Source organism: Mauremys mutica, chromosome 3 (genome assembly GCF_020497125.1).
Source record: "Mauremys mutica isolate MM-2020 ecotype Southern chromosome 3, ASM2049712v1, whole genome shotgun sequence".
In the NCBI taxonomy this organism is placed as follows: Eukaryota; Metazoa; Chordata; order Testudines; family Geoemydidae; genus Mauremys; species Mauremys mutica.
The window spans coordinates 121,261,605-121,287,586 of record NC_059074.1 but is presented as its reverse complement, the minus strand read 5'-3'; the positions used below and the strand labels follow the sequence as shown (position 1 = coordinate 121,287,586).

The 25,982-nt window shown below is 43.0% G+C and overlaps 1 protein-coding gene across 3 annotated transcripts in view; it reads left to right on the top strand.

The window, feature by feature from the left end:
- Positions 1 to 25,982, top strand: part of PRKN (parkin RBR E3 ubiquitin protein ligase) — a 1,207,207-nt gene that overhangs the window by 1,168,203 nt on the left and 13,022 nt on the right. For all 3 annotated transcript variants that reach the window (XM_045009067.1, XM_045009066.1, XM_045009069.1), the window contains one exon: positions 11,520 to 11,606. In XM_045009067.1, the coding sequence (XP_044865002.1) occupies positions 11,520 to 11,606 (87 nt within the window). The remainder of the gene's footprint in view (positions 1 to 11,519; positions 11,607 to 25,982) is intronic.

Below are 25,982 nucleotides of genomic sequence, written 5' to 3'. Positions count from 1 at the left end.
ATACCATTTCTTCTTTATGAGACTGTCTTGTCAGGACTAGTTTTGCATGTATCAGCTGTTAGTAACCCTAGACTGGTCCTGGCTGTTCAATATGATTTTTTTTTTTTAGAATTTATTCAGTTGCAAAAGCTTAGCAGAGCTCTCCCAGTGTTGATTCCTGTTTGACTGCTGCCATCTTCAGGGGAAAGTTTTTTATGTTTTCTTTAAGATTGAATTTGGCAACCAAATAGAACAAGAACAAATGTACTTATTTGAAAGGGTTACAACAACAGTAATCTGAGTAGCACAGACTAAAGGCTTATACATAAGAAATGTTTTGATTATGATAGATTTTTCAAAGGAGTACAGGGGAGTTAGGTGCCGTTTTTGTTGAAATTCAGTGTGAATGGGGCACCTACCTCCCTTAAGTCTTTTGAAAATCCCATACTGAATGTGAATGTTTCAAACTATATTTTCACACAACCATGTTAATGCGCCTACCAGATTTCCAGGTCTATTTACATGTAAATGTACAGTTAATGCTCAGATGCATAGGTAGGGGTGGCTTCACATGCAGATTGGTCTGTCATAATAATTTTGTGGGTGTATTAATTGAAGTCATTTGAAATTGTAGCCCTTTCAGCCATAGAACCTCAGAAATGGCCGGAGATAGAGCAGAAGAGAAACAGCCAAATTCATCTCTGGTGACATCCCTTATTATTAGTTGTATGCATTCAACAACGATTGTCTTTTTTTAAACTTGGGACAAGTGATAAATTAAAGGGTATCTTTATGCAGCTCCTAGTCACTCAGCTTGTGATACCTGAGTTGCAAAACTCAACCCCTGATACTAGGTTAAATCTGAAATTTATCTTAAAGTTATGCTATTGTGTGCTTTTAAAATATCATTTTAAATACATTCCTAGATTATTAAAAAAAAAATTTACTACTTACACAGAGCTCCAGCCGTGATTCTGTTTAGCATGCATCCCTATTCATGTACAGCATCACTTATAATGGCAGCTCTGCTTTAAAGACATCCAGACAGATTCTCATCTCAGCAATTCCAGTATAAATCCATCACTTCAGTGGGGTTAAATTGGATTTATACTAGTGTAACTGTGATAACAGTCTGGACTGTGGGGTATTGTTTAACTTGTGCTTACTCTTTGCTGTGTCAGAACAAACACACTGTAGGTCATCAGTAGTAGCTGGGTCTTTAGGTAGGCTGGTTTGTTCATCAGTTCTAAGAAGCAAAATGCTAGTTTAAATAAATATTTCAAATCCACAGCATCTTCTTCTTCAACAGTTTTAAGGTATGTCAAAATTTAGACATGCTCTGCAATTTGAATTCCCTTTTAAAATATTTCTCACTGTCCTAAATCATGTTTTCCTTCTAATCCTTTTATTGCTCATATTGAGTGCCTAAAATAATCCAGTAATGATAGGAAAGGGATAATAATTTTTGTTCAAAACTTTCCCAAAGAAACGTCATGCCATTTATTATGGAAATTGTTTGCAGGAATCTGAAGTTTACCTGCAACCTCTTACATTTTCATAGTCATCCAGGCATAAAATTGCTCAAATTACATACTAGATAGATTGTGCCTGTGCTCTTAGAACCTCATCCTGCAGCATTGGCTTTCCTTGCCATTGACTTCAAAGGGAGCCAGGATCAAGTCATTATACAATAGTTCTCCCCTCCAGTGGTGCCAGCAGCAGCCTGACACTAATTTGAGTCACATAGGGCAAGCCATGCAACTCTGCCACCACCTTAGGCACCAACTCCGTGGGAGGCATAATTTGACCACACACAGAGATCAGCAAGCAGAGGCTAGCTCATCAGATGCAGATTGCACCCATCCCTCAAGCAAAAGCAGAAGCTTTGTAAGAGATTATCTGCCTCAGGCATAATCTCCTCAGTGCTCCCCGGTGCCCCCTGTAGAGAACTGTGGTATAAATGCCAAGATCTAGGTCTTAGGGAGGAATATACATACATTTTAATGTGTATAACTCAGGAGGGAGACTTTCACTTGTACGTTTTATAGGATAACAGAGAACTCTCTAAGACATTTGATGCTGTCATACACTTAAAGCTTTTAATGTTTATAGAAAATTGCCACTTATAATATTGATGGCAAATTGCCCTCAGATTGCAGGAGCTGCACAGAGAGTGCTACTGTATTTTTGACACTGTTTTGACAGATTGTCGTACTCTTAACAAAAGTTAGATTTTAGCTGATGTATGAGATGTGAGTGTGCATGCTGTATTTTAAGGGAAAAGACCTACATTGTTCTACCAGTACTAGTATTCTTGTGATTACTTTAAGCTCTGATAAAACTGGCCCATTAAAGTATAGTTACTTTAATGTGGTAATCTTTATTGGGATATTTGCAGCATTCCCTATATTGAGAATGGGCATTGACACAAATACTACAGTAAATGTAGGTACTACAGGTTGTAACTAACCAGTTTTTAATGTACTCATAAGAATGTACATACTGGGTCCATCTAACCCTGCATTCTGTCTCTGACCGTGAACAGTGCCATTGACAGACCTATCTTCCATGAACTTATCTAATTCGTTTTTTTAACCCACTGATACTTTTGGTCTTGACAACGTGCCATGTCAACGAGTTTCACAGGTTGTCTGTGCATTGTGTGAAGGCGTTTACTCACTGTAAACATAAATACCACAAAATGGGGCATATGTTTGCAAACCTGACACTTTGGTGCATGGTATAAGATGGTGCCAAAGGCAAAATCAATCTAACGCTCCAGAAGTGTTGCTCACAAAAGCAGCATAACAAAGGAGTGTGACATTCTATTTTTTTAAAGGTATAATTGGCTGTAACGGGGTGTACTGGCCTTTTAATAATAAAGGGGGCCAGAAGACCCCGTTCCAGGTGTTAGACTGTACAAAGGCCCAGAAAATGGCCAGGTAGCAGAAGAGAGGAAGTGGTCCAAGAGAATTAGGAGTTGGTGGAGAACCCAGGTCACTGTTCCTTTAAGGGCACACAATCAGGAGCTCTATAGTGTAGGGTGGTGCAAGGCTCCCCTCGCTTGCAGCCAATCTGGAAGAGCTCTCTGGAAGAGGGCAGTATACAAACTTACTTTCTCCCTCAGAACATGGGAGACACTGAAAGAGAAGAAAGCAAGGGCCAGAGCTTCAGCTAGAAAGAGCTGAGAGTGGTGGGTTTGGGTGCAGCAGATTGACAGAGGAAGCCCATGGGGTGTGGCAGAAGAACCAGAGCTACATTGAATTATGATTATGGACCTTATGGTGAGGACTCACTGAAGATTGTTTGGATAATTTTGTGATTAAAGACTCTGAGGACTGTGTGAACTTTATTTGCAATTAAACCAGCCTCAGACAGGGGTGCTGGAAGTCACAACAGAGACTGGAGCATTTCTGCAGAAGGAGACTAACAGGCAAGGTGCCTGCAAAGTGATCCCTGGCCACAAGTGGGTGTTCAATAAGTGCCCACCCAGTTACTTATTTCCACTCAAAGCCAACGTAATAAGTGCATAGTTCCAGGCTTGTGAGGTGTTTGTCTCAAAATTATGTAGATTGAACTTTAATTAAGCAATCAGACTGCTCTCTCACTCCTGCACATTTCTGAAGTATAAGTAATGTATAATGGAATCCTTTATAATGAAGGAGGTTTGGGGGGTGGGGTTGGGGTCCTTTTTTTTTTTTAACAGAATAGCTTCACTGTAAATGTTTCTATATAATCAACACTGTAATATACATTTTGCAATGCACTAGAAAAAACTGGTACTTTTATTTTACTAAACAGAAATGCACTATACCGACGTTGCGCTATAAAGCATGTGTAGTGTTTTTGTATGTAACAACGTTGCCTGGCAGCTCTGATTTGCTTCAGGGCTTGTCTGTTTTTTCATTGTAAATCCCTGCTTCAATCCACAGTTTATTGCTTGACTATAAAAACTCACTTTGTGTTAAAACTTGGTGTCTTATTTTATGTTGTTTATACATTTTCAAGACAAAACTCTATTTTTTTGACCAAGCGTTCATTTTATAGGAAACAAAAAACAGCACAACAGACTTTTGCTTATTTGGTGCTTTCTTTGTGTTATTTCTTTCTGATCATCCTGTTTTAAAAAAAAAAAGGAATCTTGCCTGTCCATAGACCATTATGCCCAAGAGGGATTTTTGTAATATATAAAGACAATATATACACCTCTACCCCAATATAATGCGGTCCTCCGGAGTCAAAAAATCTTACCGCATTATAGGTGAAACCACATTATATCGGAGTAGCGGCAGCAGGGCTCCAACGGTGATTTAAAGGGCCTGGGGCTCCCCACAGAGGCCAGAGCTCTGAGCTTTTTAAAGCGCCGCCTGAGCCCCACTGCCAGAGCCCCAGGGAAGCAGCGGCAGGGCTCCAGTGGTGATATAAAGAGCCCCAGGCTCTGGCCGCTGTGGGGAGCCCCGGGCCCTTTAAATCTCCGCCCGAGTCCTGCTCCTGGATATAACGCTGTAAAGCAGCCCCATCCCCCAGAGCGCTGCTTTACCGCATTGTATCTGAATCCATGTTATATCGGGTCGTGTTATATCGGGGTAGAGGTGTATGTCTATATATATATATATATATATATACACACACATACACATTCAAGTGTATATACTATATAACCAATTATATTAAAGGGCTGAAGAGGAAGGATTGTCCAGTGCTTAGGGCACTAGCCTGAGACTTGTCAATTCCATGCTCCACCATAGACTTCCTATGTTACCTTGTAAAAGTCACGGAGTCTTTCTGTGCCTCACCCCACCCATAAAATGGAGATAACACTTCCCTAGTTCACTGGGGTGTTGTGAGGATAAATATATTATAGATTGTGAGGCAGTCAGACTGTGATGGTGGAGGTCCATATAAGTACCTTATATTTATCCCTTAACTCTTGGTGTATTTGATGTGTACTGGATAGCCAATTGCTTTGGGATTTAACTAAGACTCTCTTTGGTCCTCTTTGTATTAGACCATACTTGGTTAGTTTCTATTCTGTTCCCTATAGGTTCTTCTATTGCCCTCATTACTGTAGTATTTTAGTGTGTTCCATGAATGTATTAAGCAACATAACTAATACCTGACATGTTGTTCATTCTCTCCTCCTTTTCCCAACAGTGAATTGTGTGTGGAGTGTAGTGTTGTTGTTTTGTTTGGTAGGCTTTTTTTTTAATGTACGTGCTACTCAGTGTTTATGCATTTGGAGTGGAAGGTGGTGAGGTTTGATAGTCCTTAGTTCTTGTGTAAGATCATTGCACAGTTTTGAACTGGCTCCCAAGAAGGCTCCATCTCTTGCACAGATGAGCTTTACCCAGGAAGTTCCATTGTACTTGAGAAGCAGAATTGTTGACCATGATCTTCATCTTGGAGCTTTAGTTTGTCTTGGTGTCTTCCATCTATAGTGCTAGTTCTAAATTGATGGCACTGAATACCTGCAAATGAGATGAGGTGAAAAAGAACAAAGAGGATCAGAAGCAGGCAAAAGAGAGAAGTCTTTTCTTTTAGGACATCTTTTGTTATTTTAACTGGAACCTAGAGTGGGCCAGATTCTGCTGTTTTACACTTGCATACCTTCAATGAACATGCCAGTCAGTGTGGTTTTATGGAAAATAGGTCATGTCAAACAAACCTGATTTCATTCTTTCATATATTTACAACTTTGGTTGATAACGATAACTGCAGAGATATAATATACTTTAGATTTTTGTAAGGAGTTTGATTTAGTACTGCATGACCTTCTGATTAAAAAACTAACACTAGACAATAGCAATAAAATGCACGTTATATGGATTAAGAACTGGCTTAGTGACAGATCTTAAAGTAGTTGTCAATGGAGAAACAACATAAAAAGAAGTGTTTCTAGTGGGATTCCACAGGGCGCAGTACTAAGACTGACACTATACAATATTTCATCAGTGATATAGGAGTAAATATAAAATCACTGCTGATAAAATGTACAGTTTAACAAAGATTGGGAAAGGGGTACATAGTGATGAGGTCAGGGTGAGTCATAAACAATCTGAATCACTTGGTGAACTGTGTCCAGTCAAACAATTCAACCAAATGCAAAGTTTTCCATCTAGGAACAAAGAATGCAGGCCATGTCTACAGCATGGGGGACTATATTCTGGAAAACGGTGTATCTGAAAAAGATTTAAAGGTCATAGTGGATGAACAACTGCACATGAGCTCCCAGTGTGATGCTCTAGCAAAACAGGCTAATGTGATCTTTGGATGTATTCAAATAGACTATAAGGCCAGAAGGGGTCATTGTGATCATCTATTGTGTCCACCTATGTAACATGGGCCATAGGACTTCTCTGAATTATTTCCAGTTTGCACTAGAGCATATCTTTTTGGAAAAACACCTAGTCTTGACTTAACAATTTCCAGTGATGGGGAGACTACAACAACCCTTGATGCGTTGTTCCAATGGTGAATTACCTTCCTGTTAAAAATGTGCATCTTGTTTCTAGTCTGAATTTGTCTTGCTGCAACTAGTTTCAACAAGGTGGATTTTGTGACGCCTTTGTTAGACTGAAGAGCTGTTTATCATTAAATTTCTGTTTCCTATGTAGGTATTTATAGACTGTGATTAAGTTACTCCTTAATCTACTCTTTATTAAACTAAACTGATTGCAGTCTTTTACTCTACCAGTATAAGACATGTTTTCTGTCACTTTAATCGTTCTTTTGGTTTATCTCTAAATCTTCTCCAATTTATTAACATCCTTCTTGAATTGTGGACACCAGAACTGGATACAAACGGGAATAGTGATTAGGGAGGTGATTTTATCTCTTCATATAGCAGTTTACATTGATATCCTTGAATATCCATAAGCTGTGTGTCTGTGATTATACAAGCATACAGTAGAGAGCCGGCAGTGCATGCAGAAATCTTTGACAGTAAAACTATTTTGTAGGAAACACATTGTTTGTAGTAGTAGTTGTATATTATTATTTTATAGTATTTTCCAGAGAGACAATCAGGCTTGAATGAGGGTGGAGGGAAGAGAGATGCAATCAAATAAATGTGATTTTTATACACATTTCCTTTAACCATTTATAATTTTTAATAAAAGAGCCAGTTAACCCCATCTGTTCTCCCCTCCCACTTCCCCAATCCATCTTTAATTGTCTAATGTCTTATTGGCATCCCGATAGAGGCAAATCTCAAGGAGAAATTTGAAGGGCATGAGGGGTCTTACTAATTCATTCAGGGAAGGTGTTTCATGTGTAAGAGACAGCCTGGAAGAAGAAGGCACAATGATGTAAGTGTAAGAAGCCCAAAATGGAAGGGGACTTGAAGGTGATGATAAAAATCTCAGTCTTGAAGCATTGGAGAATGTGAAGCCAGTACAGGGATTCAAAAATGGGAGTGTTGTGGTCAGAGTGACATGCAAAAAGATGAATTTAACAATTCTAGTTTGTAAACACAAGAAGGGGCTAATGTCAGCGTTATGGAGACCAGGGAGGGGGAGGTAGTCAAGAAGGGAGATGAGAATTTTGTGTGCCTGGTCCAGGAAATGGTAGATCTTCAAAATATTATGGAGAAGTGGCAAAACTGTACTTCTAAAGTATCCATCACCTTAGTATTTAAGAGCTACGCTTTTCTAATTAGATTTGCCTGAAGAGTTTGAAATTTTTTTTCACACACTGGGCTAAGTTCTGTTCTCACTCACTCCTAGGCAACCCTGTCAGGACCCAGTTGTACCAGTATAACTAAGAGCAAAATTTTCCCCCAGCATCTTTTTTTTCCCCCTAACATTACTTTTGGAGATGGGATCAAGCTGCAAATTTCAGACTCGGGCTTTGAACATGACAGAGTGTGCAGGTGTTTAGATGTGCACTTTTGTTTTGAACAATTATTAAGATAAGAACCCTGCATAAAATTGTGTCTGGACTGAGGTTCAGATTTTTATTACCTCTTAAATTTGAGGTTGTTTGTATCCAGGATTTTTGCTGAGGCCCGTCTTTGATTATTTTGAGAAGCTTCCTGTATATTTCTTTCAGCTGCAGCCTCCTAGTTCTTTATGACTGAAGAGGCGATTTTCAGAAGCACCTAATAGATTTAGGCACACACAAGTCTTATTGGTTTTCAGTTAGATTTGTGTGCCTAAAGCCCTCACTTGCTTCTGAAAATGTCCCCCTTAGTCCTTATGTTGTGCAAGAAACTTAAAGGATAGATTTGAGACTTTTAGGATTTTTCTTTTTTGTTTTTGTTTTTTCCAAGACTAGTATCTTTCATCTGCGTGCCAACAGCAAATTCTAAGACATAAATAATATGCTAAGAAATAGTAACTTCTTGACCGGTACTTATTATCAAATTAACGTGTCGGGCTCTTTTTATTTAAAGAAATAAAGGGGAGAAAGTGTGATTTCAATTACCAATTATGTCACATGATAATTTTTAAACACTTCTTAGTACAAAATTTATGCAAAAGTGCTAAATCCTAATTAAACAACTTACATTTTTTTCTTTCCTGAGGCAAAATAACTCCTATTATTATTATTATTATTTATTATTATTATTAATGAAGCCATAAAATTCAGGTTAACTGGAGGTACTTTTTTGCCATATTTCATTTCCAAATCTTTTTTTCACATCTGAAAGTTAAAATGAATGAAACGATTTCATTAACCACTCTTTTGTTTTAAATTGATGTGCATTTTTTTTATTGCTCATGCTATGCTGTGACAGGGGAGTACTTAATGCATTTGTATCAGGGAAGGCATATTTATTCTGATAAACCAACCAATAGGGTGTTCTTCCATGACATAACTGATTTTACATCTCATCCATTATCTAATAAGCTGTGAAAAGAGTTTCCAGTCTCACCAAAAGATCAGACTCATTACTATAGAAAGCAATGGGATGAGATCATTTGTGGAGTTACTTGCAGCCATATAAAATTACCATGGAAGGGGCCACACAGAATTGTAATACAACATAGTTTTGCAAATAGCATTGTTCTAACAGATATCAGTATTATGTAAACTGCAGTATGAGATAAGCCAAATATTATTACAAGAGGGGAAGGGGATTTTTTGCAAAATTTTCCATCTTTTTAAGATTTGTGAAACTTCCACAAAATTGAATTACAGTGAGATGAGAGAGACAAGGGAATTGCAGCCCTTGATGGCAAAGCAGTGGGTCTGGCAATATAAATCACAAAACCCTTTCACAGAGATATGTTGTGACAGAGCAGGAAGCGGGGCAGATTTGACCTGGGAATGTTGCAGGAGAGTTACATTGGGGATGGGGGACTTCCCTTGAAGGAAGCTACCTGAGCTGTAACCTGAGCCAGGAGGGAGGTTGGGAGAAGTGACACCTTCTGCCTGGGAGACTGAACAAAGAAGAGGAGGAGCTGGGGGGAGGGAGAGAGAGTTGCTGGAGGAGTTTTTGTTTTCAGTCTTGGACTGGATGGTGCAACACAGGGAACCCCAAGCTGGGGACTAAGCTCCCTGAACCCCCCAGAAGGACTTGATTGAGGGGTTATGGTTGTACCTACATGCTCCACTTGGGACTGTGTTCCTGTCATGTAATAAACCTTCTGTTTTACTGGCTGGCTGAGAGTCATGTGAATCTCAGGAAGAGGGGTGCAGGGGCCTGACTTCCGCACACTCTGTGACATATGTGTAGGGACGAAGAAATATAGAGGCCAGAAATAGGTTAAGTAAAAAGGAGAAAGAGAGTGGGAAATACAATTAAGCATCCCCAGAGTGCCTATTTGTGTATGACAGGATGGGCAGAGATGGTGTCCCTAGCCTCTATTTCCCAGAAGCCAGGAATGGGTGACGGGATGGATCACTTGAGGATTATCTGTTCTGTTTATTCCCTCTGGGGCACCTAGGGTGACTAGACAGCAAGTGTGAAAAATGGAGACGGGCGGGGGGGGTAATAGGAGCCTATATAAGAAAAAGCCCCAAATATCGGGCCTTTCCCTACAAAATCGGGATATGTGGTCACCCTAGGAGTACCTGGTATTGGCCACTGTTGGAAGATTGGATACTGGGCTAGATGGACCTTTGATCCTACCCAGTATGGCCGTTCTTATGTTCTTATGCCCAGCACATTGGGGCCCAGTTTTGATTGGGGCCTTTGGGTACTACCATAATCAAAACATTTATTAATAACAATACTGCAGTCTCTCATACAGTGTGCCTGGCAAAGATGCTTCCATCATTAAACAGATTACTAATAAGCACAACTGTATTAATAAAAGTGGTGAATAAAGGAAAAATAAGAAATTACAGATAATAGACATGATAGCCAAAGAAAACTGACAGACAAGAAAGGGCCATAACTTTGTTTGATCTGGACAAAACAAAAACATGCATTTCATTTCAATCCATTCCTTTTCCCCAGAGCTCCATGATGACTCCCATGTTATTTCTGAAGAATAGAATCAGTCCTGTTGGCCTTGTTTTCTTTCACAATGCTTCATTGCATAAAAATGTAGTTTCTTCAGCATGATAATAAAATGTGATTTTCTATAGTACTTATAAAATTGACAACAGAAGCTCAAAAGAGTTCAAAATGGAATTGCGGAGATGGAATTTGTGGCAGATAAATGTCCCAGTGTCAGGTTCCCCTGATATCCTTATTCATTACATCTGAATGCAGCTCTGTATCTAAAAATCAAGGCTGCTTGATCAGTCTTGCATATAACGCCAGTCAGAATAGCTAACTGCTGAGAGGTCCTTCAAAGTCTGAAGATGGGTCAAGAGAGCGTGGCTTTGGCACAGCATGAGAGACCCATTTTACATTATTGACTTTTCCTCTTATCCACAAGGACACAGAAATTAATGTGGAATTGATGGGTCAGAGATTTTGACACACGTCAAGACAGATATCTTCATTTTGGAGTATAAAAATGGAACAAGCTTGTTGCATATGAACCATTTTAGATAGCAGTTACAGCTCAAGCAACGCTACAGATGAATGTGTTACTAGTCTGTAAAGGACATTATGTGTGCTGAACTCTTATGAAAAGACCTATAGAATTTAACAGGGATGAAACAAATGCAATTCTAAAAAATTTAATAAAATTCTATAGCAATTCCCCTAATAGCCTACAAAACTGAATAAAGAATCGTCTTTGTGGTTTTTTGTTTTTTTTATTTTTTTAAACCATTCTATAGAAATCTGTGAAAGGATATAATATTATGTTGTGTGCAGTGGTTCAAGTAACCTGTAGAAAGTTATCTTTTACTAAATACTATAATAGTTTTCCATAAGGGAATGTGTTTGACTCAGTACTTTGCATATAGACTACTTCCAGTAGTAAACACTATAAAAAAACCTCAATTCAGCTTGTCCCCTTTTTATATAAACAGATTTGCACTGTGAAAGAAAAACAACCCATCAGTATCCAATGATTTCGTCTGTACCACATAGCAAAAGCTCATTTGATTAATGAAATTTATTTTTATTTTATTTCTGTGACTGAAATCTTTTATCCCTAACTTGTTTTTATGACTTGTGGGTTGTTTTTTTCCAGTTCGTGTTCTGCCGTGAATGTAAAGAAGAATTCCATGATGGGGAATGCAGCACTCTCCTCAGTTTGCAGGAAGCCATAGCCCAGAAGGTAGGGAACCCCACAACTCATTGCATTCCTATAATTAGCTTTGGCTCAGCTAGAGCAACATTTGTAGAATTGGTCCTAATTATAATTGTAAGTAAAAGCAAACCTGTTTGTACTGAATTGCTCTAGTCACTAGAACTGCTGGATTGGCTTCCCCATGGGTTTCAGACTCTTTGATTCATACAGCCATTGAGTGCTGTCAGAAACATGCAGAGCCCTGCTATCAGTCGATAAAGAAATGGCCTCCCTGATGGGCCTTTGGAATTGTGTCAGTTCAATATGAATAGCTTTGAAATGCTTTCTGTGAAGTCTTGCTTACCCATCAGCTTATACTCAGCTCACCGGTTAGTAAGTCAAGTGGTTCTGGACTGAATCAGATTTTTACTGAATGTAACAAGTGCAGTATTGTCTTCCTAAGTCTGCAGACAGCCTGAAACAGCGGCCTTTGGAGGGCTGCACTCCCCTGCCCCACCACCATTAAACGTATTGAGTTTTAACCCTCAACCCTGTGAGGACACTTTAATGTAAGTATTAACTAATTAATTGGTTATTTGAGCAGTTGGGATGCGGAAGAGGATGGAAGTGAAGCAAATTGGAGGAAATTAGGAATCAGCATAGGGAAGAACTCAGACTATAAGACCACACTGCCTTTCAACCCAATAATGCTTGTGTAAACTATAGCACACTAAAGGGAGTGGAGTTTCAGCCATATACACATCTCAGTTGCTAAAGAAAACTTATGTCCCAGTTAAATTGAGATAATCCTGTTTTCTTATATGATAACCCAGTGTCCCAGGAACTTCTTTTCAGGTACCTGAAATGTTCCAGTTTTTCACTTCATTCATCAGAATGTTTGGGATTCTTACAACTACAAAATGTCCATTCAGAATATTTTGCTCTCATGCGTTAAATGTGCTGTGTGTTTACTGGGAATACACAGTCTAGTGCAGGGGTAGGCAACCTATAGCACGCGTGCCAAAGGCGGCACGCGAGCTGATTTTCAGTGGTACTCACACTGCCCGGGTCCTGGCCACCGGTCCGGGGGGCTCTGCATTTTAATTTAAATTTAAATGAAGCTTCTTAAACATTTTTAAAACCTTATTTACTTTACATACAACAGTAGTTTAATTATATATTATAGACTTATAGAAAGAGACTTTCTAAAAACGTTAAAATGTATTACTGGCACACAAAACCTTAAATGAAGACTCGGCACACCACTTCTGAAAGATTGCCAACCCCTGGTCTAGTGAAACCAAAGTTCAGTGTGATGAACAGTGTTTGGAGTGAAGAAAATAATCAAATGAGTTTGGATGTTATCAAAGCTATTCTTTTGCTCAGAGTGAATGTTAATGACTCTTGTTCAGTGTTTTCTGAATGAATTTATTCTGACATTAACTTATTGGGGAAAAAATGTCCACTCTGAGAAACTCACCTGTCACTTTTGAATCAGAAGCTGGCAGTAGCTACATCAGGGATTGGCAACCTTTGGCACGCGGCTCGCCAGGGTAAGCATCCTGGCGGGTCGGGCCAGTTTGTTTACCTGCCATTTCCGCAGGTTCGGCCGATCGCAGCTCGCACTGGCCGCGGTTCGCCGCTGCAAGCCAATGGGGGTGGCAGGAAGCGGCAGCCAGCATATCTCTCAGCCTGCGCTGCTTCCAGCAGCTCCCATTGGCCTGGACCGGCGAGCCGCAGCCAGTGGGAGCCGCGATCGGCCGAACTTGCGGACACGGCAGGTAAGCAAACCGACCTGGCCCGCCAGGGTGCTTACCCTGGCGAGCCGCGTGCCAAAGGTTGCCAATCCCTGAGCTACATCAACACATGCTTTTTAATCCCCAAAGGAAAAAACAATGATGGTACCAAATTTCTGCTTCTTCTGTGCCCTGCTAAATTACTGGTACTGCTTGAATAGCCATATACTTGGGGCTTTTTAGTAGTTACCAGACGAAACAGTGTTTGACTGCTATTGCCATGGTCCTGAAAGCAGCAATCAATTTACATGCTGGCTTCCAGTTCTCCCCTAAGGACAAAGGTGACGGCTGTCATTGCTTCAGTTACCGGAGAAGGTAGTACTCTCTCATTGTCCTTTAAGGCTGAATTTAGGCAAATAATGGCCATTATTTTGGGTATCTCAATGTCTAAGTGCCCAGCCTAATACACTTAGGCCAGTGGCACCATTTGGAGGTGGGGAGTGAACACCCCCTCACCCCTTCTCCAGGTTTTTGTATTGGCTCAAAGTTCCATAGGTTGTAGAGCTGTGTGGGGTGGGGGGTAGGGCAAGATATGGCTCAACCACTTTCAAGCAGTGGTCCCGTATTAAATCAGTATAGCTGCTGCCAGAGTGGTCTGGAGCATCACTCCAGCTGTGTGGTCACACCACCACTGAAATTTGACCCAGCCACCGCTCCATACAAATGGAGGAGTGGCTGGACATATTTTAGTGAATGGTATTACAACCTGTCGCATGAGGTTGCAACACCATTAAAATCTGGCCCTGCCCCCCCATCCATCCATCCAGATAGAGGGATGGCCGGGGCAAATGGTGTTGCAACCTAGTGCATGAGGAGGCTATTCCTTTATGTTGGTGGAACACAGGGGAGTCTACCAAGGACTTGATTCCTGGTGGCACTGGCTCAGGTGCTATGTGGGTAAGAGAGATGGGAGACTCTCTCACTGAGGGATATCTGGGGTTCTTTCTGGATGGGGGGGTGTGAAAGGACACAAGCAGGACTGGAACCAGGGTCTCTGCTGGGGCGGGGGGAGGATTGCTGGAATTTGCTTCCCTCCTGCGCCCCTCCCCAGAAGTATCTGAATTGGTGCTACTGACTTAGGGCTAGATTTAGTTGCCTAAAGATGCACCTAGTGGGATTTGTTAAAAGTGTGTAAGTGCCTAACTCCTTTTAGGGACTGATTTTCAGAGATATTGAGAATCCATGGCTCCCATTTACTTCAATTGCAGCTATGGGTAGCTCTGTACATCTGAAAATCAGACAGTAGGTTTGTCAAGTGTGACACCCAAAACTTTTGGCAACATTTGAAAATTTTGCCCTTAATGTGTTACCTTTTTTTTTTGTTACAATTTCTACTACACTACCCCTAGCAACTGATGGGAGTAGTGTACTAGAAGTTCCTAAAATAGGTATTGTGTGCCATCAAAATAAATCCAGCAAGCAGCAGGATTCCTGTTAACAGTCTACATTGACTGTAGCCTTTCGGAGGCCTGATCTTAAAAAGTGCTGAGTGCCTTTGACTTACACTGGATATATTGGCTCTGAGGGCATCAGCACTACCCACCAGGTGTTATGGACCTAATAGAGTCAGACCCAAAATATGGAGCAGCCTTAAGCCTGGACCTCCTCTACTATTCCCCATTATTGTTTGGAATGATTAAGCTTAGATCACATAGTACTGTCTGGAATCCTCTTACCTGAATGGGAAGATCATAAATCTCTGTGGCTCAGCCAACAGTGAGCTACTGGTATTCAGGCAATGTACCACCAAATGGCATATTTAGCAGTGCTTGTATGGGGGGAAACGAGATGTTTGTATGCTACGCCACCCTCCCTGGAGCCATTCTGTTAGGCCATTGTCTGCCTGAAAATTATTCTCTCCCTATGATAACATTGGACCAAATATTCCCCTCCCCCCGTGCCTGAACAGGAACTAGTCGCCCTCCACCCCCACCACACATATCCTTTCAACTATCATCGTCATCGTCATCATCGTGGCACCTAGGAGCCCTAGCCATGGACCAGGTCCCCTTTGTGCAAGGTGCTGTACAAAAACATAGTTCCTGCCCCTAAGAGCTTACAGTCCAAGTCTAATATGACCCAGCTCTCTGCATCTGGCAGGGGGCTCAGCCAGAGGCATCTCCAAAAACATCCCCTGCACCCCCGCAGCACAGAGAGACTGAGACTACCAGCCCCTGCCAGGCAGCTGGACCAGGACGGGCCTGGGGGGTGGGGTATCTCCTGGTCTCCTGCAGGGTGCAGTGCCCCCCTGCTTGCCCTCCTAAGGGAAGGGCTAGTGATCATGTTGGGGGGTGGGGTGAGACATTGCTGAGTCCCAGGGTTGAGTAATTCTCTGGTGATGGTCACTGAATTGCTAATTGTCATTCACTTGCTGCACAATGGCTGGTGATGGCTGTTTAACATCCACCCAGCCATTTGGTCAAGTGCCTTGTTTCTGGGGAGTTGCCTTCTGGACTACTCCCAAATTTGCAGCATATTTCATTAACACCATACAGCACAATCTCGTAGCTTATACACTTTAATGATATACATATTTTGACAGAACAGTGAGTTTCAGCAAATCATAACCTTATATAAAAAATATATACAAATGATGAATGTGGGGCTTACAAATGCTGAATAGGGGAGAGGGATGGCTCAGTGGTTTGCACATTGGCCTGCTAAACCCAGGGTTGTGAGTTCAATCCTTAAGGGGGTCACTTAGGGAGCTGGGGCAAAATCGGTACTTGGTCCTGCTAGTGAAGGCAGGAGGCTAGACTGGATGATCTTTCAAGGTCCCTTCCAGCTCTATGAGCTAGGTATATCTCCATACCTTTTTACAGTGCACAGCACACCACTCCCCTGAGGTATAGAGCAGTGGCTCTCAAACTTTTATACTGGTGACCCCTTTCACACAGCAAGCCTCTGAGTGCGACTCCCCCCTTATAAATTAAAAACACTTTTTTATATATTTAACACCATTATAAATGCTGGAGGCAAAGCGGGGTTTGGGGTGGAGGTTGAGAGCTTGTGACCTCCCAAGTAATAACCTCATGATCCCCTGAGGGGTCCCGATCCCCAGTCTGAGAACCCCTGGTATAGAGTGTCACGGCTAGAAACTCTAAGGCTTAAAAGGAGACTGGACAATACATGCAGTAAGAATCAGCTCTGCATTGGCAGGGAGATGGACTGAGCCGATGATCACAGAGGGCTTTTCCCCCTGTAACTTCTATAATTCCATCCCACTCTCCTGGGAGTACAAATTCTGATACTAAAGACCTGGTGCCTGGATCCCATATTGCCTTGCACTGGGATTGGGAATTAATGCCCTGACATGCAACTCCTCCTATTGTGCCAGTGTAGATCCTGCTGTTAGTACAGCTATTTGCAGGTGCCCTTGTGTTTAGCTGAACCTTTGGACTCAGTCCCTGAGTGTATCCCCACTAAAATGAGAGCTAAACTGACACTACTATCCTGCTGTGTGGATCCCAGTGTGCTTGTACTGTGAATTTCTGGCATGCACACGTGGCTATATTTATCTCATTGTGCTGGTAGTGCTACTTCCTTGGTGTGATGATGACATTATGCTAAGATGAATCCTGAAAAGAGTGTCCTGGTGTGATGGTCACTCTGCTGCTGCTCATGTGAATCTTGCATTTTTGTATGCTGTGTTGTTGTAGCCCTGTTGTTCCCAGGAAATTAGAGTGACAAGGTGGGTGAGGTAATATCTTTTATTGGAGCAACTTTTGTTGGTGAGAGAGAGAGACAAGCTTTGGAGCTTTCAGAGTTCTTCCTGAAGAAGAGCTCTGTGAAAGCTCAAAAGCTTGTCTCTCTCACCAACAGAAGCTGGTCCAATAAAATATATTACCTCGCCCACCTTTTTTTTTTCTCTAATATGTATAAATATGCTGAAAATAGCCTCCTCCTAAACTGGCAGAGGTGCTCGGAGAAGGGGGTGGAGAGGAGCGAGCGGTGGGCAGGGGGGAGGAGCGGAATGGGGGTGGGGCCTAGGGAGGGCACCCACCGGCAAAACCAAAAGTCAGCACCTATGCCTCCAGTCCCCTGCGATGAGTACCCCACGACCTGAGCCCACACACCCAGCCCCCTGCCCTGACTCCTGAACTCCCACACAGCACCCCCACCTTGAGCACCAAATGGGAGCTCCTGCACCCTTCACACCAGTCTATTGTTAATAAAACCTGTGCAGCTATGTGCTGTGTCCAAGACAATTTCTGTGTTGATCTCCTGTCTTTTACAGTCATTCCCTGGGGGGGCCCACAAATATGTTTGGCGCCAGGCCCACAAAAAGTTAATCCAGCCCTGGCTGGGATGGTGGTGTTGTCCACAGTGATGTAAAGAGGAGGTTATGTGGGGAGCCCGTAGGGCATGGGGAGATTAAGGGCATTGTTTTAGCCATGCTGACCTTGAGCTGGTAGCTAGACCTCCACAGATAGATGTGAGAGAGAGGCTAAGAGTCTAGTTTTGATGTGCTCTGTGTTGTACAATACCTAAATAGTTAAAAAGCCCCTACCTCAAGGAGCCTATTTTCCCCCACTTTGCACATAACTTCATTAATATTTTCCAGATTCTTCAATACCTCTTCAGCTTCCTTTTTTCTTTAGTTTTAATTTAATTGCATTGGGAGAGGGGCAGGTTTGGTATTTTTTTCAAGCTGCACTTTTCAAGTTCTCATCACAGGACATAGACCCCAATGATGCAGAGAGCTCTGCCCGGGCACAAGAATCTGCCCCTATGGAGTTCTTTGCAAGATGAGAGCTTCCGGCTGCCTGGCATTGGGTGTTGTGGAATGGATGGTCCTGGGTTAATCTCAAATCAGCCACCACATTTGGGGAGGAAGGACAGGCGATAATTTATGTGGCCTTTTTCGTGGCCAGATAATCACATTGCACATGAAACCCAGGACTCTACTGTATATTTTTTCTTATTTAAGTGTGAATGCATGAGAGGTGGAACTTAAAGTGCAGTGGACAAAAGAGATGTAGGGCAAAGGATAACAACCAAAGACATGGGAATCCCAGATGAGAGCTTTTGATCACAGAAGAGACAATGAAATATAATACATTTTGCATGGTTTCACATCCCTGAAATTTTGCTTTTTGCCAAATTTCAGGAGATTGATTTTTCCAGGGGCAGGCATGCAAAAATTCCAATATAGGAGGAGGGCAAAATTACTTTATAGGGCTTTCATATCCCTTAGTTCTGTGAATGTACATTGGCTCAAGAGTAGTCATTTTAATATCTGCTATATTTCGTTAGAGGACTGTTACGTGTATTTGCACATGGAGGCAATGATCTAAGATGATACAATTCACACCTTGTTCCAGCCCCTTTAGTGTGTCTGTTATACCAACTGAGACATTTTGTCTCAGTTGGTATAACAGACACACTAAAGGGGCTGGAACAAGGTGAATGTGGCTCCATGAGCCTGAGTATATGAAAATCAAATGTGGTGTAATTTACATACTAAAGGAACAGAAGAGAAGGGTGTAGGAGAGTACAGATTTGGTTGGTTTAATGTAACAGTGTTGATGTGATATATTTAGGGCTTGGCTACACTTGAAAGTTGCAGCGCTGGGAGTTACAGCGCTGGTCGTGCAGCTGTGCAGGGCCAGCGCTGGTGTGTGGCCACATTTGCAGCATTTACAGCGTGTTGGGAGTGCTGCATTATGGGCAGCTATCCCAGCATTCAAGTGGCAACAACGTGCTTTTCAAAAGAGGGGGGTGGAGGGTGGTGTACTGTGACAGGGAGCGGGGAAGATGGAGTGGATTTTTGGAGCCAACACTGTGTGTTAGCTTCCCTGGATTGAAAAATCACAAAATGTTCGCGAACCCTTAGTCTTAATTGCAAACAGGCTGCATCCAACGCTGTTTCTCTGTCAAGCAAACTGCTTGCCTCTCATTTGATCGTTCACAGCCAGGTACAGATAGCTCCTGTTTGCTGTGATCAGTGTTTGTTTTTTAGATAAGCAGTTCAACGGAGCTCCGATCGGAGTTCACAACAAAACAATGAGAGGCTGCATAACAAAACAAAGAGAGTAATTTAGTTAAAAGCATTCTGGGATATCTCCTTATTCCCTGGAGGCCAATAAAAGCGCTGGTGTGTGTCCACACTTGATTAGCAGCGCTGGATCACCAGCGCTGCAATCGCTACACCCCAACCTGGCCAGGTGTACAGCCAGCGCTGCAGTCAGCTAGCCTTCTATCTGAACAGGACTGAACAATTTTGTGCTTCGCCTCGCCTGTTCGTATTGTATGTGGACTGCATGAAGGGTCAAGCGGTCTCTGCGCAGACCATCCCTAGATGGATAATGTCTTGCATCAAGACTACATATGAGAAAGCATTGGTTATGCCTCCTCAGCAGATACGGGCATATTCAACAAGAGCACAGGCAACATCACTGGCATTCCTCAATCACATTTCCATATTGGACATTTGTAGGGCAGCCACATGGTTATCCGTACATACATTTACAGACCATTACGTGACCACTGCTTCTTCCACAGTGGACACTAATATCGGAAGAGCAGTCTTGCAATCCTTACTCAGGTAGACTCTGACCCCCGCTTTCAGGTGGGGATACTGTTCATTAGTCACCTGCTTGGAATACATGTCTGCATTTACTTGGAGAAGAAGAAATGGTTACTTACTATAACTGTGGTTCTTCGAGATGTGATGCAGACATGTATTCCCAACCCACCTTCCATCCCCTTTGTGTCAGAGTCTTCTCTGGACATCTGGTCTGAAGGCGTGGCACTGCCTCATATAGCCAGGAGAGGGGCTACAAGCACGAGGCTCGATGCTGCCCCTCTACTGGTGGTAGTGCTAGGAAAAGTCTCCGGCTCTAGCACGCAGGGCGCGCACACACACACACACACACCCCTCTACTTGGAATACACATCTGCCTCACATCTCAAAAAACCTCAGTTACAGTAAGTCCCTGTTTCTTTTTTTCTGATGAGAACTAAGGGACAGTGAGGAAGAGAGTAGCAGTACTGTATTTTCTCCACAAGGTGGTGGTATACTACTAACAAAATGGTTTCTTTGCATTTTTGTGATATGCAATAGAGGAGATGCGCAGTGCTGGCTATTGTACCACAAACAAAAAATTAAGTATGTCATCTTTCACATTGTCTTCATTCCATCAGGAAAACAAAGGAGTTAAAAAAAAGTCAAGCCATATAGTCTTTTTGACACTGTGAATGCTATGATTGTTTTTCTTTTCCCTCCAGTGCTACTGTGCAATACAACACTCATGTGTACTACCTATGAAACACTTGTATAAGGACTATATGGAGTGAAATATGTATGGTGAGCCAATGTGGCTTACTGAAGGTAATTTGAAGATTCATAGCTACCTGTCTTTGCTTTCTCATTTTGGTTCTGTTTGGCACTTTCCTCATTACAAACCTATGAGGCAAGATTAACTTTCTAATATATTAATATTCACTAGGGTACTGTCCTGTGAGAAATATTGTTTATCTTCAGTCTTTTGTTTCCATGAAGATTAATACAATTGTAACCCTTCTGCCGGGCTGAAATGATAGCAGCAAGGGCCGGGTTCAATACATAGGGGTCCCTTCCAGGGGTGAGCTGCAGACGGTTCGCAACGGTTCGCGCGAACCGTTTGCTAAAATTAGACGCCAGACAGAGAACCGGATGCTAAAATTCTCTGTCCAGCGTCTAATTTTAGCAAACGGTTCGCGCGAACCGTTGCGAATTCTACCTCCACCTCCTGCCATGAAGCTCCTCCTTGCTTCTCCTCCCCCACGGCTTCCCGTGAATCAGCTGTTCGCGCGGGAAACCTGGAAGGGCTGAGAAGCAAGCAGGCTTCCCCGGCCCAGGAAGACGACCCTAAGGTAGGAAACTAGGGGGGCGTGTGCCCCGGCCGGTCCCTGGCCGCGGCCCGTCCCCGCCTCCCCGGCCGCGACCCTGCCCGGCCCTGCGTCCCCGACTCCCCCCGAACCCCTCCCCGGCCGCCCGGCTCCGGCCGCACCCCCCCTGGCCCTGCCGTGCCCCCACCTACCAGGATGCTCGGCTCTGGACACGGCCCTCCACCTCCAGCCCGGCCTGGCCCCGTGGCTCCAGCCGCCCCTGCTGTTTTGCCAGGGGGTCGGGCTCCGGCAGCGCGGGTCTGGGCGTGGCGGCGGCCCCGGCTGCTCAGCTCCAGCTCTGGCCGCAGCCCTCCCTGGCTCCACCCGGCCAGCCACCTGGCTCTGGCCGCTGGGCTCCCGCCGCATCCTCCGGCTCCGGCCATGCGACTCCTGTCCTGGCCCAGCCACGTCCAGGCAGCGCGGTAAGGGGGCAGGGAGGGGGTGTTGGAGAGAGGGTAGGGGAGTTTGGGGGTGGGGGGGTCAGAGGGCAGGGAACAGGGGGATTGAATGGGGGCAAGGGTCCCGGGGAGCAGTCAGGAAAGAGCAGGGTTGGATGAGGTGGTGGGGGCACTCAGGGACAGAGAGAAGGGGTAGTTGTATGGGGTAGGGGTTCTGGGGGGCCATTGAGAATGAGAGGAGGGGTTGGGTGGGGCGGCAAGGGGCAGTCAGGGGACAGGGAAGGGGGGGATGGGTCAGGGGTCTCAGAGTGTGTGTGTCAAGGAACATGAGGGGTTGGATGGGGCACGACTCCCCCCCCCGGAGGGAACCCGTTGTTAAAATTTCGGAGGGAGGAGGGAACCCGTTGTTAAAAATTTGGCAGCTCATCACTGGTCCCTTCCCCGCAACATAATGCAAAACCAGCTCGAGCCCCCACCCAGTGACCTGGGAAAATCTTACACACATCCCTGGGCGCCTCGAGGAGGCAATACTTCCCCTCTCGCAAGCACAGAGTCTTGGTGTAGCAGAAAAGGTTTAAGTACATGATAAACAACAAGCATTAAATTGGGAAAATACCTCAGCTAGAGTTCATAGGTCAAGCCGTGAGCAAAGACCCACCCCAGCAAATTGGGCCGTGTCCTTCTCTCGGGGCCCTTGAGTCCAGCAACCCCCAAATCACCCACAGTCCCAAAAGTCCCCATAATCTACCACCAGATGTCAGGGTAGAGCTCATCCTGACTCTGCTTACACAATGATGGTATTAAGTTTTCAGAGGTAGGGCAAGAATCACCCAGTATTGCTCCCATTTCTACACTTCCCCTCCCATTTGGAAGTTCTGCTGCTCTAACTCCTCTCAATAAGGGTCTTTTCCATAGTTGTCTGGCTGACTTTAAAACATATTTTATTGTCACCATTCTCACCAGCAACACTTTGGGATCACCCAGACAGTCAGCAGTTGCCAAGCCATTGGTAACTGCCTTTCAAGCCTGACCATCTTTTTCCCCTCCCTAGCAGGGTGGGGAAATGCACTCTAGCGGCTTAGCAAGGCAACCCACTGCAAATGTACCCTCAAAGCATTTTTCAAACTCTGCTACCCATGGCTCTCGCCACACCCATTGTACCATCTGTCCTTCTTCCTCCTTCTCTTCCCTCTCCGCTCCCTGGCTCCATTTTCCCTTCCTTGTTACCCTGACCCCTCTACAGTTCTCACCAGCTGTACCTACTCCTCTTCCCTGCTCAACTCTGATCTTCCCCACCCCTCTTCCATCAGCATAAATCTAGGTCCTATATCTAGATCCTCTGATGCTTGCTTGGGAGGGAAAATGGCAGTGGGGCACCAGCAATGGGAGGATAAGGATGAGATAGCTTTAAATTCTAATTTCTCAAGAGTTTCCAGGTCTATGAGCATGTGCTGGGCAGCTGGAAATCTCCCCTTTCCAACAGAATAGAGTTCCCATTTTGAGCCCTGGTAAGTCACACGATATTAGATCTTAAACATGTTACTGGTGCAGTCAGAACTGAAATTTTCCCATTTTGAACCTCAAAGAAGCATAATTTTAAGGAAAAGAAGAAAATGTGTCCCTGGCAACTTCATTCAACAAGTTGCCTTTTTAAAAATATTACAGTGTTTGGAATGTTACTAGTCCTGTTAAATGGATTAGTGGGTAGAGCACAGGGGAAGTAGTCAAAGGCATGTGATAAAGATTATTCATAACATATATACATAAATATTGCCACCAAGCTTTGGACAGATGTGTTCTTGCTCACTAACCAAAGGGGGAAAAAATCTCTGTGTAAATAGCCACATGCTGTTTGAAAATACCTTTCTAAGTCTATTTTTCAGGTCTGCATACTGCATCATGACAATATACACACTTTTAAGATGTTGCAAGCAGGCAGTGGCCAGCCATTAGAGCACAATGAATTACTGATGGCTTGGCAATGGCTGGCCTTTTAAATCTGAATAGCTTTAACGTGAAAATTGAATGATCTGTGCAAGTCCAGCAGTGACTAATAACTGCCTACTGCTAATCCAGTGCATCTGGGTTTCTTGATGATTTAAATAATCCAGGGGAAGAAGAACTAGAGTAATTTCTGCTCACTGGAATGAGCACTATGCATCTCAGAAGTCTTAACTGAAGAGAAAAAGGTGGCTTTGGCCAATTCAGTTTTGTGGAGGAATCCAAAATAGCCTTATATACAATGGTGTTGCAGTTAGGTATTGAAAATTATGAGCCAAATCATATGTAAACTATGCTAGAGATAAATTAACCACACTAGCACTGCTTAAAATGCGAGGTATGTGGGACAAAATGAAATTCCCATGCTGCCCCTTATACCATACATTTCATCACCTTATTTTAGAATTGTTATTTTTAGTTCATTTTATCATTAAGTGCCTGTGTTGATGATGTGACTGGGAGGGAGGTGGATTACAGCAGAATCCAGTAGTACAGTGTTCATTATATTTATCAGTGAGGTATATCCCTTATTTGCTGCTGTTCCTCTTGCAAACATGTATTTTAGTAACACTAGCAGATTGTACAGCTGAACACTGAATAGAGTTGGGCAAAGAGTGAAAGCTAAATGAGTGGTGGCAGATCAGATAGTTTTTAGCATTTTCTTGTACCACAGTACAAATGTGACTTGACCTGAACTCTGGCACAAGAAAATAGTTCTCAGTCTCCTAATAGTCTTTGTGTAGTCTGTTGAGAGATCACATAGTACCAACTGTGATTTTTTGTGTGTGTGTGATTTTAATATATCTCCACTAAAAACTGGAACAAGATTAGATTGTGAACTCATTTCAGCTGTGCCCCCAATCAGCAATCAGATGTTAATAACCTTCAGGTACTGTTAGCATGGGTGAGATATTCACCAGGGGCCTTGGGTGAAAAAACCCATGTTCTATTACCAGTCTCTTGAGCCATCCAGTCCTCCTTATTCATCTATACATACTACATGCTTCTCTAAGTTTATGTAAGTACAGTAATTAAATTAGAAGCAAAATCAAAATTGAACAGATGTTTAATATTAAAGGTAGGAGTCCCAAATACTTGCTATTTTAGAGAGCATAAAGTATTTGGTCTAAATGTCTGCTGTTTGTAACTCTGTGAAAGCGAGATCAAAACAATTTCATGTTTAACTATAATATGAATCATTGTTACCAAGAGAGAGAGTGAGTGTCGTCAAGCAGTCTACTGAAACGTTTTTTAAAGCATTTCTTGGAAAGGCTAACAGTAATGCTTATTGAGCTGCAAGCTAGCCTATAATGCTTGATTTCCTAGCAACTCCTCTGGGTGTCCTGGGCAAATAAAATACATCTGCATCTGTCTCCAGTAGAGTTAGCCATATAGTACCATACTGCATCTCTAAGGCAGCTTGGGCTTTCTGGGTCAGATCCTCAGCTAGTGTAACTCAGTGGAACTATGCTGATTTGTTGATTTCAGTGGAGCTATGCTGATTTACAGCAGCTTTGGATCTTCCCCACAAATTCTTTGTTTCAGAGAAGACTCTGTTCTAATTAAGCATACCTTCTGGGTGTACTAGGAGAACAGGGATTTGGTGCCTGTGCACATGCTCTCTTGATCTCATTCTTTCTCAGTAAAACCTATATGCATGTCAGGCAGCTGCAGCATTTAACACCATTTCAAAGACCCATAAGGCAAGTAACTTCAGAGTTTTTCTGCTGTGCACTAGTACCACTGAAGTCAATTTTGAAAGGGGCATTCATCTGTTGGCAATGGATGGTCCTAGAGAAGGAGGAGGAAGGAAAAAAATCCAGTAATTTTGCAGTATTCTTTGATTTTTCTCTCTTTTGGCTCAGTCTGGTCATACAAACTGAAACTAAAAGACCAGAGTATGTGATAATGGACAAATCAAATGTATGTAAGAATACTATTGGGATGGAGACAAATAAGTCACAGACTAGCAGAAATGTTAACTCCAGTGTGTGTGTTATCAGGTTATTTCACAGTATTATGTACTTATATTGTCTTCAGAAGCCCTCAATTGTTTTATAGTACGAGACTGCAATACCACAGGGGAGTTTTAATGATATAAAACAGAAACAAAAAGCTCACTTCTCTCCCCCTCACCTCTACTTCTACCACTGAACTGCTTCTTTCAGACCTATTTTGCTACCATCTTGACTCCTTTTCCTGCCCCTTTCGGTCTGTTGAATCTCATAGCAATCTGATCTTCCATTAGGATCATTTTCCTTTTGGCCACAGTATTCTGCAGTACACTGGCAACTCCTAAGCCGTAACTGTAGATGCTCTGTAGGACTTCCACAGGGTTCTGTAAAAATATGAAGCAA